The following is a 17,752-nucleotide window of genomic DNA, read 5'->3' as shown; positions in this document are numbered from 1 at the left end:
CTAGCCTGTTTCACAGAGAGAGGTAACTTAAGCTCTCGGTCAGTAACCGTAGTAACAGTCTCTATGAACCTAACCTGGTCGGGAGCAGGTTTTTCTCAATGAACCTCGAGTTTCTCTCTGTCTCCGCCCTCTTTCAGCCACACACGGTATTTGATTTACTCATTCATTGAGTCAGCAGGCGAGTTTTGGCGTAGCAAAGTTCTGCCGTCTGTTATTTAAAAAAATCAGTCAGTAGGCTTATATTAGGCCATAGGCACAGTAGGTGGCGACTTTTTCCACTAACATGGCATGTCCGTTTGACAACGATCCCGTGGATGAAGGTGCAGCATTACTGCGCAGAGAATTAAATATTCGTCGGGAGATGGTTATCAGACCGCGCATAGATGTTCTCGCATTTCCAGACAATTATCTTTTTGAGCGGTACCGTTTCACGTCACAGTCCATCATCTACATACACAACCTAATCCGTCCTTACATTTGCAACATTACCAACCGTAGCCATGCTCTCACATCCCAACAGATATTGTGTGTTGCGCTGCGTTTCTTCGCAAATGGGAGTTTTTTGTATAATGTTGGAGATGCAGAGCACCTGAGTAAGGCAACTGTATGCAGGGCGGTCAGAAAAGTGTGCCTCGCCCTGAAACGGCTATTATCCATCTTCGTTGTTTTCCCTGGACATAAACCTGTCAGAGCCATCAAGGAGGAGTTTCACAGGATTGCAGGTGAATGATGTAGAGATCCGTTCAATGAATTTTAAATTATATTCTGTTAATGACATTGTGCTGCAACCTCATACTGGGATTAGTCATTTTAATTTCTTTTAGGATTTCCCAGTGTGATTGGCTGCATAGATGGCACACACATCCCCATCACGGCTCCGTCACATAATGAAGCAGATTATGTGAATAGGAAGTCAATTCACAGTATAAATGTGCAGGTACATGAAGATTGACTACTGTTTCAAAATGTTAAAGAGTGCATCATAGTTCAACATCTGTCATTCTCTGCACTGTCAAGATCATATGTGATGCTGCATACATCATTTCCAATGTGGTGGCCAAGTGGCCTGGGTCTGTTCATGACTCAAGGATTTATCGCGAGTCTAACCTGAGCAACAGACTGCAACGTGGTAAGCAGCCTAAAGATTTGCACAATATAATTCACTCGTCTCCCTCATTTAATATACTCTAATGTATCCACTATACATTACAGGAGAGTTTGATGGCCTTCTGCTGGGTGACAGGGGTTACCCATGCCAACCTAGGCTGCTGACCCCTTACCCTGACCCTGAACCAGGCCCCCAACAGAACTTCAACCGGGCTCACTGCAGGACGAGAGCCCGGGTGGAGATGACCATAGGCCTGCTGAAAGCCCGTTTCCAGTGCCTACGTCACCTTAGGGTGACCCCTGAGAGGGCCTGTGATATTATTGTGGCATGTGTTGTTCTTCATAATATTGCCACTATTAGAGGAGAGTAACACCCGGCCTACAAATCGAAGACCTTGATGATGACCCCATCCACCTGCCAGCTATGCAGGACGGCAGAGCAGTCAGAGACACCATATGCCATAACCACTTCAGAGACTAATCATCACCATCATCACCACCACCACAGCAGTCAAATAAAGACATAATACAAATTTCATTTGGACTTCTTTATTTCCTACAAATACAAGGGCTAGTTTAGTTAATGTTCCAATAGTTAACATAATTAACATAATTCAGCTGTGACCATGCACCTACCTCTAACTTGTGCTCCAGTATTTCAATTTCTAGGTCTGCCCTCCTAATCTGGCGGTCAGAGTATTGCATTTCTTTGTCGGTTTTTTGAATTTTTTTCAGCAGGTGAATTTTGTAAATGTCTTTTACTGGTAACTGGGAAAACATAAAGACATTAAATTATACAGTTACACATGAATTCCACAGAATGAACCTCTGGTGTTTACTGAACATCCATCTCACTGTGTCAATCTGTGCAGTGGAAGTTGAGGGACCCTCCTGCTGCTGCCCAGCCATGCCCTGTTAAAAAGGATGAGAATGTGTTAATACTTCAGTGTAGGCTAAATGTCACACTCTATATTCCACCAGAATGTTAAGAAATGTGAATGAGAAGAGAACTATCAGTAACATATCAAGATGTTACCTCTATAGGCCTTTCTGGATCCCCCTCTGTAAAGGCAGCAGACACAGTTTCCTCATACTCTTCTTCCTGGATGAGTGATATGTTTCAGTATACTTAAACTACCATTTGGCAAAATATTTGGAGTATTGCCTACTTACAGTTACAAGGTATGTTGTGGCGTGAGGGGGCTCCACCAGGCAGATAGCACCATCAGAATCTGTTTGGACAAAAGGGAAAAAAAAGACATGAAAGGGAAATACATATTTGTATGAATAGGCTTAAAAAAGGTATATAGGCCTAGGCATATTACATTTTATAAAGGCACTTGTGTCTTGAGGGGTGGGCTCAGAGGATGAGCTCCCTCCAGGGATTCCCTCAGCCACTGGCCTTCCTAAATTCTGGCTAAGGGCCAGCTTCTCTGCCTCTGTTAGAGGTGGCGGTGCTGGGCCACCACCCGTTTTACGGGCATCTGCCTTCTTTCTGTTGGCTGAGTAGAAGTCTGTGTTAGTTTAAATAGGCTTAATTATTTAACAGAACATGATATAGATAAGAAGACATTTATGTTTGTGAAAACAGCATTATGTTGGGGATAAAACAACTGCACAGTCAAACAGCCACTTAATATTTACTTTACAATGTAAAACATGATCAAAATGAGGTACCCCCATGAGGTTATGCCGAGGTCTTACCTGTTTGAACAATGTTTTTATATTTCATCTTAAGCTGCTGCCAAGTGCGCTTCTCCCCCGCGGGATTGCACCTAAATGAAATAAATTAATAGGCTACCACTGAAGCAGTTTTCCCCTGTAATATTATTGTGATTGCAAAGGACTACATTTAAACTTACGCATTGACCCGAGCAGCGATGTTCTCCCACGCCATCTCCCTCTCTTTTGCAGCTGCAGCGGTGTTGCACTTCCTTCTAAAAACATGTTCAAACTCGCCGTATGAGCGCATTAAAATGTCCAGTTTAAGTGGGGTGAAAAACGCAGCCCTCCCCTTCCCCATTGCCATGGTGACTCGTCGAATCGGGGCTCCACTGATGCTGTCTTTTTATAGTTGTGGTGCACGCGCTTAACTCCAGGTGAAACTACTCTGAGTTGATCAAACTAACTCAAATCAGCTGTTCTGGAACCGGAAAACTCAGAGTAGATCAACTCAGAGTTCAGGGTTAGACTCAGAGATGGTGAACCTGCTTTGTGAAACGGACCCCAGATGCACAATCCAAATGTGGTGAGTTTTTCGGCATGTTTAAGCTGCGAAATTTGCGCTTCATTTGGGATAAAAAGAAAGGGTCTTTGCACCCATCGGTGCTCGGGCACCAATAATACGAGTGACTCTGGTTCAATTAAAAATGTCAGTAAATATTAGATTCTAGATTAAATTCTGAAAGCTATGTTATTCAACACAGTGAAATTTGAGGCGTTTCATATTCAGGAATAAAAGAAGGAAGATTTATTTTATGTTCCAGAGAATGAAGAAACTGTAAATGATCATTTTCTACATGAAGTTTTCTTGCTTTGCCCGACCACACTGCAGTTACAACAGAGGAAACATGATGATCAAATATGACTAAATATGTCGAGGCCACACAAAGAAAATCTCCCACCTGCCCCCAAAACACTCCTTTTCTCTCTGTGAGGAGGAGTCAATGCAAACTGTGATGTCTTCCTCCTCTACTTATGTGACTGCAGAGAGGAGGACAGAGAACAGTGGACACACAGTTTAACATGATGGACTACAGGACAGGACTGCTGCTGTTAACTGTCTGCTGGGCAGGTGAAGACCATCACTATATTCATGTTACATAGCGTATATATCTGTCAGCAGCTGATTTCACTTGATGTTTTCATCCTCTCTCCAGGTGTTGATGGTCAGACTCTGACACAATCTGAACCAGTGGTTAAACGTCCTGGAGAATCCCACAGACTGACCTGTACAGGCTCTGGGTTCACATTCAGTGGCTCCCACATGGCCTGGGTCAGACAGGCTCCTGGAAAAGGACTGGAGTGGATCGCCTGGATTCAAACCAGTAGTAGCAGCAAACGCTACTCTCAGTCAGTTCAAGGCCGGTTCACCATCTCCAGAGACGACAGCAGACAGCAGCTGTATCTGCAGATGAACAGTCTGAAGACTGAAGACACTGCTGTGTATTACTGTGCCAGAGACCCACAGTGAGAGACAATAACAGGAGAGTCGTACAAAAACTACTTCCTCTATTTGCCAGCACCACATGGGACACTTGGAACACATTTTTGCAATACTGATTGTGATTAACTGTCATGTTCATTCTAACGGTGCCCCAATTGGTCGGCCACCGATCGTGATCAGCCGATATACATACTAACTGGTTTGATCAGTGGTTTCACAAGTGACATGTGGAGTTCGAGTGTGTGTCTCATGTCCATGTTGAGCCTAACTGGGCAGTTTATTGATCAAAACTTCAAACTAAACAAAGTTGTTCTTTATCCTCAAGAGTTCTGCAGGTCACACACCACAGTTGCATTCAGTGACATGTTACGAGCAACGGGGATACCGAAGGAAAAAGTGCACGTTATTCTAAGAGATAATGCCAAGAACATGGAAAAGGCCATGAGGGATACGGATTTACCCAGCCTGCCGTACATGGAGCATACACTCCAGCTTCCCGTTGCCGAAGGAGTTTCGTCACAATGAAGCATCACATTTGAAGCATTTAATAGCCTCTGAAAGACGCATCGTTGGCCAACACTCCCAGCTTGCCTACTGGCGACTTCAAAGTATCCAGAAACAACTGAGTCAGTCTATCAAAAGACTTGAGCAAGACGTACCCACCCGATGGAACATTTCGTTATTTATGCTACAGAGTCTACTTGAACAGAAACGTGCACTGTGCGCTTATGGAGCTGACTACAACAGAGTTGTTGAGACTGTTGATCTCAAATCTACTCACGGCTGAAAGGACATTAAATTAAGCTCTCATCAAGTTCAAACAATCGTCATTGCATCATTTTTGTTTATCCTTGTTTACAGCCTCTGGATTCACACTCAGCAGCTACTGGATGAACTGGGTCAGACAGGCTCCTGGAAAAGGACTGGAGTGGGTCGCTGCTGATGCTGGCGGCAGCACCAAATCCTACTCTCAGTCAGTTCAAGGCTGGTTCACCGTCTCCAGAGACAACAGCAGACAGCAGGTGTATCTGCAGATGAACAGTCTGAAGACTGAAGACACTGCTGTGTATTACTGTGCCAGAGACCCACAATAACACAAACCATCAGCAGAGCTGAACAAAAACCCCTCAGTGCCTGAACACTTGTAACATGAAGCCACCAGAGGAGGAGCCCTCAGACCACTAATGATTATAACAACAGTTCACTGTTAAGAACAGAACAGACATATTTAGAAACAGGAAAAGTCAAAGATTATAATGTATAAAAAGATATTTAATATACAGTGAAGTGTCAACATGTGAAATAGTGACATTATTTCTCTTCACAACTCTGTCTCAAAAAGGTTTCCATGAAACAAATGAAACATTAAAGATGGAATTTCTTTCTTTGACTAAATAACAGAAAATAAACAACAGAAAGAAAAACTCAAAAACTATACACTCAACCGCAGATAGATGACAACAGCAAAATGGATGAATTTCTGAGATCAGTGGATCTGCCAGTCCTCTCTGAAACTCAAAATAACACATTAATATCAGCGATAACAACGGAAGAAGTCAAAGCCGCCATTACAAGACTGAAAACAAATAAATCCCCAGGCCCTGATGGATACACAGCACAATGGTACAAAACCCTAAGAGATGTTTTGACACCTATTTTAGTGAAAGCATTTAACTGGGTTTTGCAGACAAAGGAGACCCCAATTTCCTGGAGGGAAGCGATAATATCTGTTATTCCAAAACCAGGAAAGGATAAATCAGAATGCACTAATTACAGGCCAATTAGCGTACTAAACTTAGATTACAAGTTGTTCACTTCTATTCTTGCTAAAAGAATCGACAAGATTCTGCCACAGATCATACATTTGGATCAAACAGGGTTCATTCAAAATAGACAAACTCAAGACAATATAAGACGAACATTACAGATTATCCGACATATTACCCAAAACAATCTCCAGGCTATGATAGTGAGCTTAGATGCAGAAAAAGCCTTTGACTCTGTGAGATGGACCTTCCTATTCAAGGTCATGGAAAAATTTGGCTTTGATGAGACAATTATACAAACAATAGAAACACTATACAAAAACCCATCAGCACGACTGAAGATTAATGGAGAACTCTCAGAATCATTTATACTTGAACGATCAACGAGACAAGGATGCCCACTGAGTCCTCTTCTCTTTGCTATTTTTATTGAGCCTCTGGCTCAAGGAATAAGACAAAACGAAGCAATAAGGGGGATAAAAATGGGAGATGATCAGAAATTGGCGTTATTTGCAGATGACGTATTAATATATCTAAGTAATCCAACACTATCCTTGCCAGCACTAATGACATGTTTAAATGAATATGGCTCTTTCTCAGGCTATAAATTAAATGTTCAAAAAACACAAATTCTTAGTTTTGATTACAATCCTCCCACTGATCTCCATCAGGAATATCAGCTAAACTGGGATGAAAAATCTATAAAATATTTAGGAATTCATATCCCTAAAAATCTGTCAAGAATAGCGGAAATAAATTATAAACCTCTTAATAAGGAAATTAAGGAAGATATTCATAGATGGAGCTTGATACCCTATCTAAGTCTCAGCTCACGTATTGAATCCATCAAGATGAACATCCTGCCAAGGGTTTTATACCTTTTTCAGTCATTACCCTTAGAAGCACCAGAAAAACAATTCCAAGAATGGGACAGACTAATCTCTAGATACATATGGGCGGGGGAAAAACCCAGGATACGATACAAGATACTCCAGCTGTCAAAAGAAAAAGGAGGACTAGCTCTTCCTATTCTAAAAGACTATTACAAGGCAGCCCAACTTAGGCCTTTAATAGGCTGGTGTACTCCTAGTTACAAGGCCAGATGGAAAAATATTGAACAAACAATGGGAAAAGAATTTCCAGTCACTGCGTTGATTGGGGATCCATCACTACATAAACACCTTACAGATCAAGATAATCCATGGATCACTAATTCATTACAGCTTTGGAGTGATGTACTAAAACAGTCCAATTTAAAAAAGACATTTGAAATCTTGAAATGGTTTGCATATGACCCACAATTTATACCTAGCCAACACGACCAAAGATTCAAAGAATGGACCTCCTTAGGGCTTACAACATACTATTCACTAATAAGTAAAGGTACGGTAAGGAGTTTCCAAGATCTCAAGGATAAATTTGGTCTGCAGAACCAGGACCACTTCAGATATCTACAAATAAGAGATTATATTGGGAAAAAAATTATAAAAAATTATGAACCCGAAAACGATATTCTACAGGTATTTGTAAAAGCCCACCAAGATGAACCTTATAAGAAGATTATTTCAAAATTATACACAGGTCTTCAATCTCTTAACAAAGAAAATACATCTAATGTAAAATCAAGATGGGAAACTGAGGGCAACAACATAATCACACAGGTGAATTGGAGCGAAATTTTTAAACAACAATGGAAAACAACAAATTCTCCACTTTGGAGAGAATTTACGTGGAAAAATGTAATCCGCTATTTCTGCACTCCATATCAAAAAAAATCATATTCCAATCAGACAGAATGTTGGAGATGCCGCGGAAGCAAAGAGGCGAATCATTACCATATATTTTGGAGTTGCCCTGCTGTGACCCCATTCTGGTTGCGCATACATCAAATCCTAGAGACTGTGTTTTCAACAAAAATAACTTTATGTTTCAATTTGTTATATCTGGTTGATCTAGAGGAACTGGAGTGGAGGAACAAAGAGAAATATTTGCTGAGAATATTACTGGTGGCTTGTAAGAAATCTATAACCAAGAAATGGCTGAAGAGGGAGGCACCTAGTGTAGATGAAGGGATTGATACTGTGCACAGCATCTTTGTGATGGAAAGAATTACTTCTAATCTAAGAACACAAAAGGAGGTATTTATTGAAAATTGGCAAAAATGGATTACATATGTCTCTGCCGTCAGACCGGACTTCAGATAATCTTTGATTGGACTATTATTAATACTTTTATTTACTTTCCTTTTTACCTTTTTTTATTTGTATTGCTTATTTTCATAACTGGAGATGTCTATCAGTCTCTTTATGCACGTCTTCACTTTCCCCCTGATATTTTTGCACTTGTCTATAGGTCTTCATGTTCATTGTTTGATTGTTTGTTTGTTTATATACAAATCAAAATTCAATAAAAAGTAAATGAAAAAAAAAAAAAGAAAGAAAAACTCTGGAGGTTTCATTTGTTGGGAAAACTCACATTGGCAAAACTTAAAATCTGATTAATTGTTGTCAAAGTCGTCACATCATGCAGCCTGAGCTCCAGAACGTAGAGCAGGGGTGTCCAAACTACGGCCCGTGGGCCAACAGCGGCCTGTGGTCCATTTCTAATTTGCAGCAATTCCTAAACACAGAATGGAATATGGCCCGCATGAGAAAATAAAGCTTGTGCTTGACTGTATTGTACGTCTTAGTTTTGACACTAGGCGGCGCTGCTGTCTTGAACAAGGCAGCTTCTCCGTCCTCACAAAACAGGTGCAATCACTCAGAGAAGATTTTGCCACGGGTGATTAAACATGAAAACCAAAGAAACACAAATTAGCAAGTGAGTGCAGAAAGTTTCAGACACGGTGGGAAAATGAATATTTCTTCATGGAAGTCAAGGGGAAGTGTGTCTGTTGGATTTGCATTGAAACTGCTGCAGTGATGAAAGACTACAATGTTCAACGACACGATGAAACCAAGCATCAGTCCGACACGTCCTACACTGGTGCCGAGCCACAACAGAAAGTTAAGCAAATGGCAGCTAGCCTGTTAGCTCAACAACAGTATTTTTTCCATCCTAACAAAACACAAGAAGATGCCACAGTCACCAGATACGAGGTAGCTCAACTCATTGCCCGACACGGGAAACCTTCCTCAGAGGGTGACTTCATGAAACAGTGCCTCACTAAAGTGGCAGGAATAATGTGACCAGAGAAAATGCAGGAATTCAACGTCAGCACGTCCAGAAACACAGTCGCCCAGCGAATCCAAGACTTGTCAGCTGACTTAAAGCATCAAGTGTCAGATGAAGCTCGTGCTTTTGATTTCTACTTGATTGCATGTGATGAGAGCACAGAGGCCACTTTGTTCATTTTTTGTTTGCAGGAATTGACGAGAACGTTTGACAATAACTCTGTGCCAAGAAGGTCCAGCTTGGCGACGTGATGAACACTGTTGTGAAAACTGTCAACATATTTCGAGCTCGAGGGCTCTATCACAGAGAATTTCAGGCTCTCCTGAAATCGATGCTGAATACGGGGACCTAATCTTCCAATGTCCAAAGAGCAGTTTGTGCCACAGCTTTACACACACATGAAAGCCTTCTGTGTGAAGCTCCGTCTCTTTGAGACACAATGAGGCAACTTCAATGCTGCACACTTCCCCACGCTGTGTGAAGTTAAATCTGCTTTTCCAAAGGCCAACTTCTCTGCTAAGAAAGGGAAATATGTGTCTGGGATCATTTTTCTGCTATTGACAAAGACATCCAGCTGTTCTCTACCTCCTTCTTGATGGATGCAGAAGAAGTGGATGAGAGTCTGCAATTAGAACTGATGGAAATGCAGTGTGAAGACTCTGAAGAATCAACATCAGCTTCTCTTTGTACCCGACTTCTACTGGATCTTGGAAGAGGCCAAGTTTCCTCTGATGAGGCGCCAAAAACAATGATCAGTCTTTTTGTCTCTTCATACAAATGTGAGCAAACTTTAATACACGAGAGGTGAGGTAAATTAAAGTGGCCCAGTTTCTCTCTGTGAGGAGGAGTCAATGCAAACTGTGATGTCTTCCTCCTCTACTTATGTGACTGCAGAGAGGAGGACAGAGAACAGTGGACACTCAGTTTAACATGATGGACTACAGGACAGGACTGCTGCTGTTAACTGTCTGCTGGGCAGGTGAAGATCATCACTATATTCATGTTACATAGCGTATATATCTGTCAGCAGCTGATTTCACTTGATGTTTTTATCCTCTCTCCAGGTGTTGATGGTCAGACTCTGACAGAATCTGAACCAGTGGTTAAACGTCCTGGAGAATCCCACAGACTGACCTGTACAGCCTCTGGATTCACATTCAGCAGCTACAGCATGAACTGGGTCAGACAGGCTCCTGGAAAAGGACTGGAGTGGATCGCTTACATCTACGCTGGTGGTAGCAACAAACTCTACTCTCAGTCAGTTCAAGGCCGGTTCACCGTCTCCAGAGACAACAGCAGACAGCAGGTGTATCTGCAGATGAACAGTCTGAAGACTGAAGACACTGCTGTGTATTACTGTGCCAGAGAGACACAGTGAGAGACAATAACAGGAGAGTCGTACAAAAACTACTTCCTCTATTTATCACCAGCAGCAACATCATTACAATAATAACTATATTTTTTTTTTACATTTGAAGGACATTAATATTAATCCAAATCAATCTCTAAATCTAATCTTGTTTTATTAACATGTTACATGATATTTTAATTGCAGGACTTCAGAGAGTTTTTCAGTGATCATCATCATTAAAGTGCTCAAACATACTTCCTGTTTCTCACTAAAGTTACTTTCTCTGTAGTTTCCTCGTGAGTGTGAAATCTAATCAAACCAGCATTACTGTGACTCACATTCATTCAATTATCTGGCAGTGATAGAAATTCCACTGATTGACTCAATGTTGGGATCTTTTTTCATCTCATTCAGCTGAATCTGAAATTCACATTCAACCTGAAAATCAACATTAATATAGAAAGTTGTTTTTTCTCTCATGAAGAAGAGAGCCAGAGAGTCACAATAACACAAACCATCAGCAGAGCTGAACAAAAACCCCTCAGTGCCTGAACACTTGTAACATGAAGCCACCAGAGGAGGAGCCCTCAGACCACTAATGATTATAACAACAGTCTCAGTGGGACAAACAGGCTTTAAATAATATACAATTATATTCGGAAATAATTTAAAAATGTAATGGTCATATCAGATATTTCCAAAAAGTCTGAATCTTTTCATCAGTGATCATGAATGAAAAATGTACAAATAGAATATAAAATAAAAGTTTTATTCAAATGTGTTAGTGTATGAATTATTAAAACATGTTTAAATGTAAGAGACTTGTATGAAACTAAACTGACCAGCATCACTTTCTTAAATGGAGGATGTATTTGTTATGACTGAGTCATATTATGAGTCCAGCTGTTGTATTGAGAGTAATGATGTGGCTCTGCCTCCTTGCCTGGGGTGGGTGCTATTGTCTCTCGTTTTGTGTGTGTTTTCTCTCTCAGTGCTGTGTTGCAGGTGGCTGTTTGTGATTGGGGGAAAACTTGTGGCGCCTGTTTTAAAATCGAGCTGCAGAAGTAGACTTTGCCCCGCCTCCTTTCTTCACTCCCAACCCGAACGTAGTGTTGCAGCGTCTTTGAGACAAGTGGATGATCGCTTGAGCGAAATTCTGTAAATATTGTAAATAGAGTAAATATATATTTAAAGTCTGAAAAGCAGGGCCGCTGATTTAGCTCAGCTGGTAGAGCAGGCGTCCCATGTACAGAGGCTACAGCCCTTATTGCACTGATCGCAGGTTAGACTCCCGATCTGCCGATCATTTGGTGCGTGTCATCCCCCACCCTCTCCTCCCAATATTTCCTGTCTATCTTCAGCTGTCCAATCTAATAAAAAAAAGCCAAAGAAATAAATACAAATCTGAAAAGCAGTCCTGGTAATAGTAGGGCAGAGGAGAAGTTACTTTTCACCCTTCTTTTGCTCCTGTTTTCTGTTAGGGAGTTAGGTAAGAACTTTGCATTTTCTTTATTGAGGTGAGAAAAATTGGTTTTGGGTAAGAGGTTCTGTTGGTTGTTTTGGCCTTGCTCTCCCTGAAGATTGTTTATGCTTTGTGTTGGATTAAATAAATCAGAGATTGTGGACTGCATATTGGTTTGACTGGTCTTCCTTGGGAGTGAGGAAAAGGAGGGGGTCACCTGTGTGCTTCAGTTTCCCCTGGGCCGGGCGTGACAGCACTTTTAATGCATGTGGATGTATTATGAAATAATTGAGCATGAACCTGTTACTTCAAACATCATTTCTCCTGTTTGATGAATGTTTTCAGTATTTATCAACAAGTATTTCCAAAATCTGTGAGAATGTGCAGCCTGAAGACACTGCTGTGTATTACTGTGTGCGTGTCAGCTCCACTGTGATACAAACCACCAACACACCTGCATAAAAACTCAGAGACTCAGCTACCTCACTAAATGTTAACTTTATAAAGACAATACTCTCTGATTAGTAGATAAGATAAATGTTTATGTAACTCACAGAATCAGAGAGTTCAATATTTCAAAGTATCAAAGCAGATCTAGTTTCACCTTTACTGCAGCCGACATCAGTACAGAAGAATCAGAGAGAAGCTTCATCTTGTGATACCTAGAAACAGTTTGTTTCTGTTTTTATGGGATGGGGCAGAAATTACCATCTGATAATGTAACTACATAAACATTATAGCTCCCCGTCTCACACAAACAGGAAACTATTTTCCCTTTTGGAAATCGTCAAGATAAAAACAGGCTCTAAACTGCTGAACCATGAGTTAAAGATCGTCAGTGAGGAGAGAAAGGTGTATTCTCCTTCTCAGCTGGTTCAGATATGAGTTGCCAGTTGCCATCATACATGTAAAATATAAAGAACGTTGAACATTGTGTATGGGAGTTACAATGATTTTCTGTTTTAGGCCTCAAGCTTGTAATAACTTTGAATGTCCAGTGTGTCAATAAACTGAGTTTGAAAAGGATCAGATGAAGTCCCTACGAGGAAGTCGTTGAAGTATGACCACTGTAAATCACCAAAAACAAGCCTTATTTTGAAATTCAAAGCAAAATGGATGACTTCCTGTTGGGTTTGAGGTAAGGGTGCAAAAGGCTGTTTTGTGCATCTTGACCTGCTATATATACCTACCAAAATTCACACGTGTAGGTCAAAGTAACCTATATGGGGACCCCTTTTTGAAATTTTCTAGGGGGCGCTATGGAGCCATTTTGCCACGCCCATGTGCATAAAACACAAAATAGCAAACTTTTCGTCAGACCTGATGCACAATCCAAATGTGGTGAGTTTTTCGGCATGTTTAAGCTGCGAAATTTGCGCTTCATTTGGGATAAAAAGAAAGGGTCTTTGCACCCATCGGTGCTTGGGCACCAATAATACGAGTGACTCTGGTTCAATTAAAAATGTCAGTAAATATTAGATTCTAGATTAAATTCTGAAAGCTATGTTATTCAACACAGTGAAATTTGAGGTGTTTCATATTCAGGAATAAAAGAAGGACGATTTCTTTTATGTTCCAAAGAATGAGGAAACTGTACATGATCATTTTCTACGTGGAGTTTTCTTGCTTTGCCCGACCACACTGCAGTTAGAACAGAGGAAACATGATGATCAAATATGACTAAATATGTCGAGGCCACACAAAGAAAATCTCCCACCTGCCCCCAAAACACTCCTTTTCTCTCTGTGAGGAGGAGTCAATGCAAACTGTGATGTCTTCCTCCTCTACTTATGTGACTGCAGAGAGGAGGACAGAGAACAGTGGACACACAGTTTAACATGATGGACTACAGGACAGGACTGCTGCTGTTAACTGTCTGCTGGGCAGGTGAAGATCATCACTATATTCATGTTACATAGCGTATATATCTGTCAGCAGCTGATTTCACTTGATGTTTTTATCCTCTCTCCAGGTGTTGATGCTCAGACTCTGACACAATCTGAACCAGTGGTTAAACGTCCTGGAGAATCCCACAGACTGACCTGTACAGCCTCTGGATTAGACTTCAGCAGCTCTCATATGGCCTGGGTCAGACAGGCTCCTGGAAAAGGACTGGAGTGGATCGCTTACATCTACTATGATGGTAGCTACAAATACTACTCTCAGTCAGTTCAAGGCCGGTTCACCATCTCCAGAGACGACAGCAGACAGCAGGTGTATCTGCAGATGAACAGTCTGAAGACTGAAGACACTGCTGTGTATTACTGTGCCAGAGAGCCACAGTGAGAGACAACAACAGGAGAGTCGTACAAAAACTACTTCCTCTATTTACAACCATCAACTTTCAGTTGTCTCAGCATCACTTTATAAAAAGGCCTCTACAACTTATATTCGACTAAATGTAAAATATAACAAATAAAAATGTAATAATGATCACAGAGCTGATTTTTAATGACAAAAAAAACAGCAGATTGGTCTGCGGCTAAGCAGCACCATACTGTCATGGTCGGCTCAGGACCACTAACAAAGAACGGGAGGTAAACAGGAGTTCATTCAAAACAATAATTAATTTATTGTGACCTAACACACAAATGCTCAAATGAACCAACATTATGAGGAGTGGAAGTCAGTGAGTCAGTGGTGCTAGTGTGTGTGCATGAGTGAGGTTATGCGGTGTGGGGTGTTGTGTGGAAACATGAACAAACATAAGATTAAAGAGCGTGGCCGAGTGGGGAGCAGACAGTTCTCCAACTCCCGTCCAAGACAGACTGAGGGACGCTTAAATAGGATTGGGAACACCAGGCCCAGGTGTTCCCAATCGTGATGACACAACCACACCCAATGGCATCTGAAACACAAACTACAAAGAGCCAACAAGCAACCACAAGGTGGGGTCGTCACAATACACAACAATGTGATGCTCTGTGTGTTCTGACACCTGTCTATCAGAACCAGCATCAACTCCCACAAGAGCTGCAGTTCTGGAGATGCTCTGACCCAGTCGTCCAGCCATCACAACTTGGCTCTTATCAAAGTCGCTCACATTCTTACACTTGACAAATTGTTTTCCTGCTTTCTCCACACCAACCTCGATGACAAATTGTTCCCTTGCTGCCTAACATATCCCACCCACTGACAGGGGCCATTGTAACGAGGTAATTGATGTCATTCACTTGACCTGTCAGTGGTCATAATAGGTGACTGGCGACAGCAGGAACTTTCCCCAGGAACTAGGAACCTTTTGAGGAACTATGTACGTTTCGACAGCAGGAACCAGAGTCTAAATTTAGTTCCAGGGTAATTGACTTACCCCCCTGAAAAGCCCCTGCTCAGGGGGTAGTACTTTCCAAAGGTCCAGGAACATTCAGGGCAGGGCCTGCAGTGCTGATCATTTCTGATTGGTCAAGTACTCACAGCATTTTATTTCACACACGAGGGCTGCACAATAATGATAAAAAAAACATACATAGCGATATACTTTTTATTTGTTCTGCAATATTTATTTCAGTATTAAACAATACAGGACATTATACCAGATTAATGCAGTGTTTTTATGTCCATAAAAACAATTAACAATCATATTTCTTACCCATTTGCACTTTTAAGTCTATTTTCCTTTAACATAACAAACCCTTCTGTTACTTCTACCACTCTAGGATCAGACTCCCTTATGAAAAAGTAGGATAGATAGTTCAGGCGGAGCGACACGCTTCCTTACGAAATAAATACAAATAGACCCGTGGGCTGCTGCTGTGTTATTTATACGGCGTGCCATCATCCGTTTCTAATGGTGTTCAAATTGAAGCAGGAGACGCGAGCTTTCCTGCTCAATCCATTTGCAATGCAATTAAGCAGGATCGAACCCAGCATAAGTTGAATCTCCTCCATGCTAACAGGCTAACTGTAGTGTTGCACAAATGATGATACCTTCTTCTTCTTCTTTGAGATATAATGGCGGTTGGCAAACCAGCTTAAAGGTGCATTACCGCTACCTACTGGACTGGCGGTGTAGAGAAGTTACTTTTACTACTTCTCCCTATGTCACTGGCCAGATTTGCATAATCTTCCCGGGACTTTAGACTGCTGTGGAAAAGCAGATAACAAAAGGGCCACAGGATCTATTTAGTTCCTTTAAGAGAAGTTCCTGGGACTTTTGGTCGAAGATCACTTAGTGTTATGGCTGATTTGTGAATATTAAATGACTCTTAGCTGCTCGATCTTGAGGAACTTTAGTCACGTATCAACTCATTTCCAGCTGTACGTTCTGGTGAGGAGGAGTCAATGCAAAACTCAGATGTATCATATGTAAAGCAGAGGTGATTTACAGTCATGCTTTCATATAGTCAGAGCAACACTGATGCTTCATATGTTTGACTCTATGCAAACTCAGTGAGCTTCCTTGTTACTCGGCTATAAAAGCTTCACAGCAGGCTGTCAGTGGAGTTCACAGCACGTCACTTTAACATAAAGCATGTTTTCTGTAGCTCTGCTGCTGCTGTTGGCAGCTGGATGTGAGTCTCTCTGGATTTGTCAAAGTCAACAGTTCTTCTTTTGCACTTTAACTTGATCATTTCTTACAAAACATGTTCTTTATTTTAACAGGTGTGAAGTGTGAACAGTTGACACAGCCAGCCTCTGTGACTGTGCAGCCAGGTCAACGTCTGACCATCACCTGTCAGGTCTCTTATTCTCTTAGCACCTACTGGACAGCCTGGATCAGACAGCCTGCAGGGAAAGGACTGGAGTGGATTGGAATGAGATTCATTAAAGTGCTCAAACATACTTCCTGTTTCTCACTAAAGTTACTTTCTCTGTAGTTTCCTCGTGAGTGTGAAATCTAATCAAACCAGCATTACTGTGACTCACATTCATTCAATTATCTGGCAGTGATAGAAATTCCACTGATTGACTCAATGTTGGGATCTTTTTTCATCTCATTCAGCTGAATCTGAAATTCACATTCAACCTGAAAATCAACATTAATATAGAAAGTTGTTTTTCCTCTTATGAAGAAAAATAATGTGTGTGTGTTTTTACTGTGAAGCAATGTTTACAGATGATGGACAAAGACTGTTTTCTGTTTGACACTATGTTGATTAAATTCTCTGTATTTGAGGTGAAACTGTGTCCACATATCTTCAAACAGTCCTTTACTGTCCTTTGAACAACAATCACAGTGAGGCAGTCATGGCAATAAATCTAAATATTCAGGCTCCATTCATCAATTAGTTTATCACATAACAGAAATGTATTGTGTCCCTATGGCGTCAAAAACGAGGAAACAACACATTATTCTATAATTCTTCATAGACACTCAAAACAGTCATGTGATGAGTAGGAGAAACTTCTGTCCAGTTTAGTAAATATGAGGACTTAACCCTGAAATCTATGTGGTTAAAAACATTGAAAAACCTTCGACTGTCTCTGATTGCACTGAAACGTTTGTTCATTTTATAGAGTCACAAAGAAAGGAAGGGTTTCTGTTCATGTGTCAGAGAATGAGAAAACTGTAGATCTGCATTTATTACATGAAGTCTGTGGTTGTTATATTTTCTATTCAATTCTGAATAAAGTTATAAGAAGAAGAAACTGGATCAATAATGACAAAAAATGTGACAGAGAGAGAGAGAGAGAGAGAGAGAAAGAGAGAGAGAGAGAGACAGAGAGAGAGAAAGAGAGAGAGAGAGAAAGAGAGAGAGAGAGAGACCATCATCCTCTCAGAAAAG

At 41.1% G+C, this 17,752-nt stretch overlaps 1 protein-coding gene across 1 annotated transcript; it reads left to right on the top strand.

Moving 5' to 3' along the window:
• The first annotated feature begins 283 nt into the window (after positions 1 to 283).
• Positions 284 to 1,478, top strand: LOC138602581 (putative nuclease HARBI1). Its single transcript, XM_069674079.1, has 4 exons — positions 284 to 722; positions 825 to 937; positions 1,018 to 1,129; positions 1,213 to 1,478. The coding sequence occupies exons 1-4, from the start codon at positions 284 to 286 to the stop codon at positions 1,476 to 1,478; spliced, it is 930 nt and encodes a 309-aa protein (XP_069530180.1).
• The last annotated feature ends 16,274 nt before the right edge of the window (positions 1,479 to 17,752 follow it).

This window comes from Semicossyphus pulcher, unplaced genomic scaffold (genome assembly GCF_022749685.1).
Source record: "Semicossyphus pulcher isolate SPU_LCO1_2020_fin unplaced genomic scaffold, fSemPul1.0.p SCAF_23, whole genome shotgun sequence".
NCBI classification, from domain to species: domain Eukaryota; kingdom Metazoa; phylum Chordata; class Actinopteri; order Labriformes; family Labridae; genus Semicossyphus; species Semicossyphus pulcher.
This window is presented reverse-complemented; position numbering and strand designations above follow the sequence as displayed.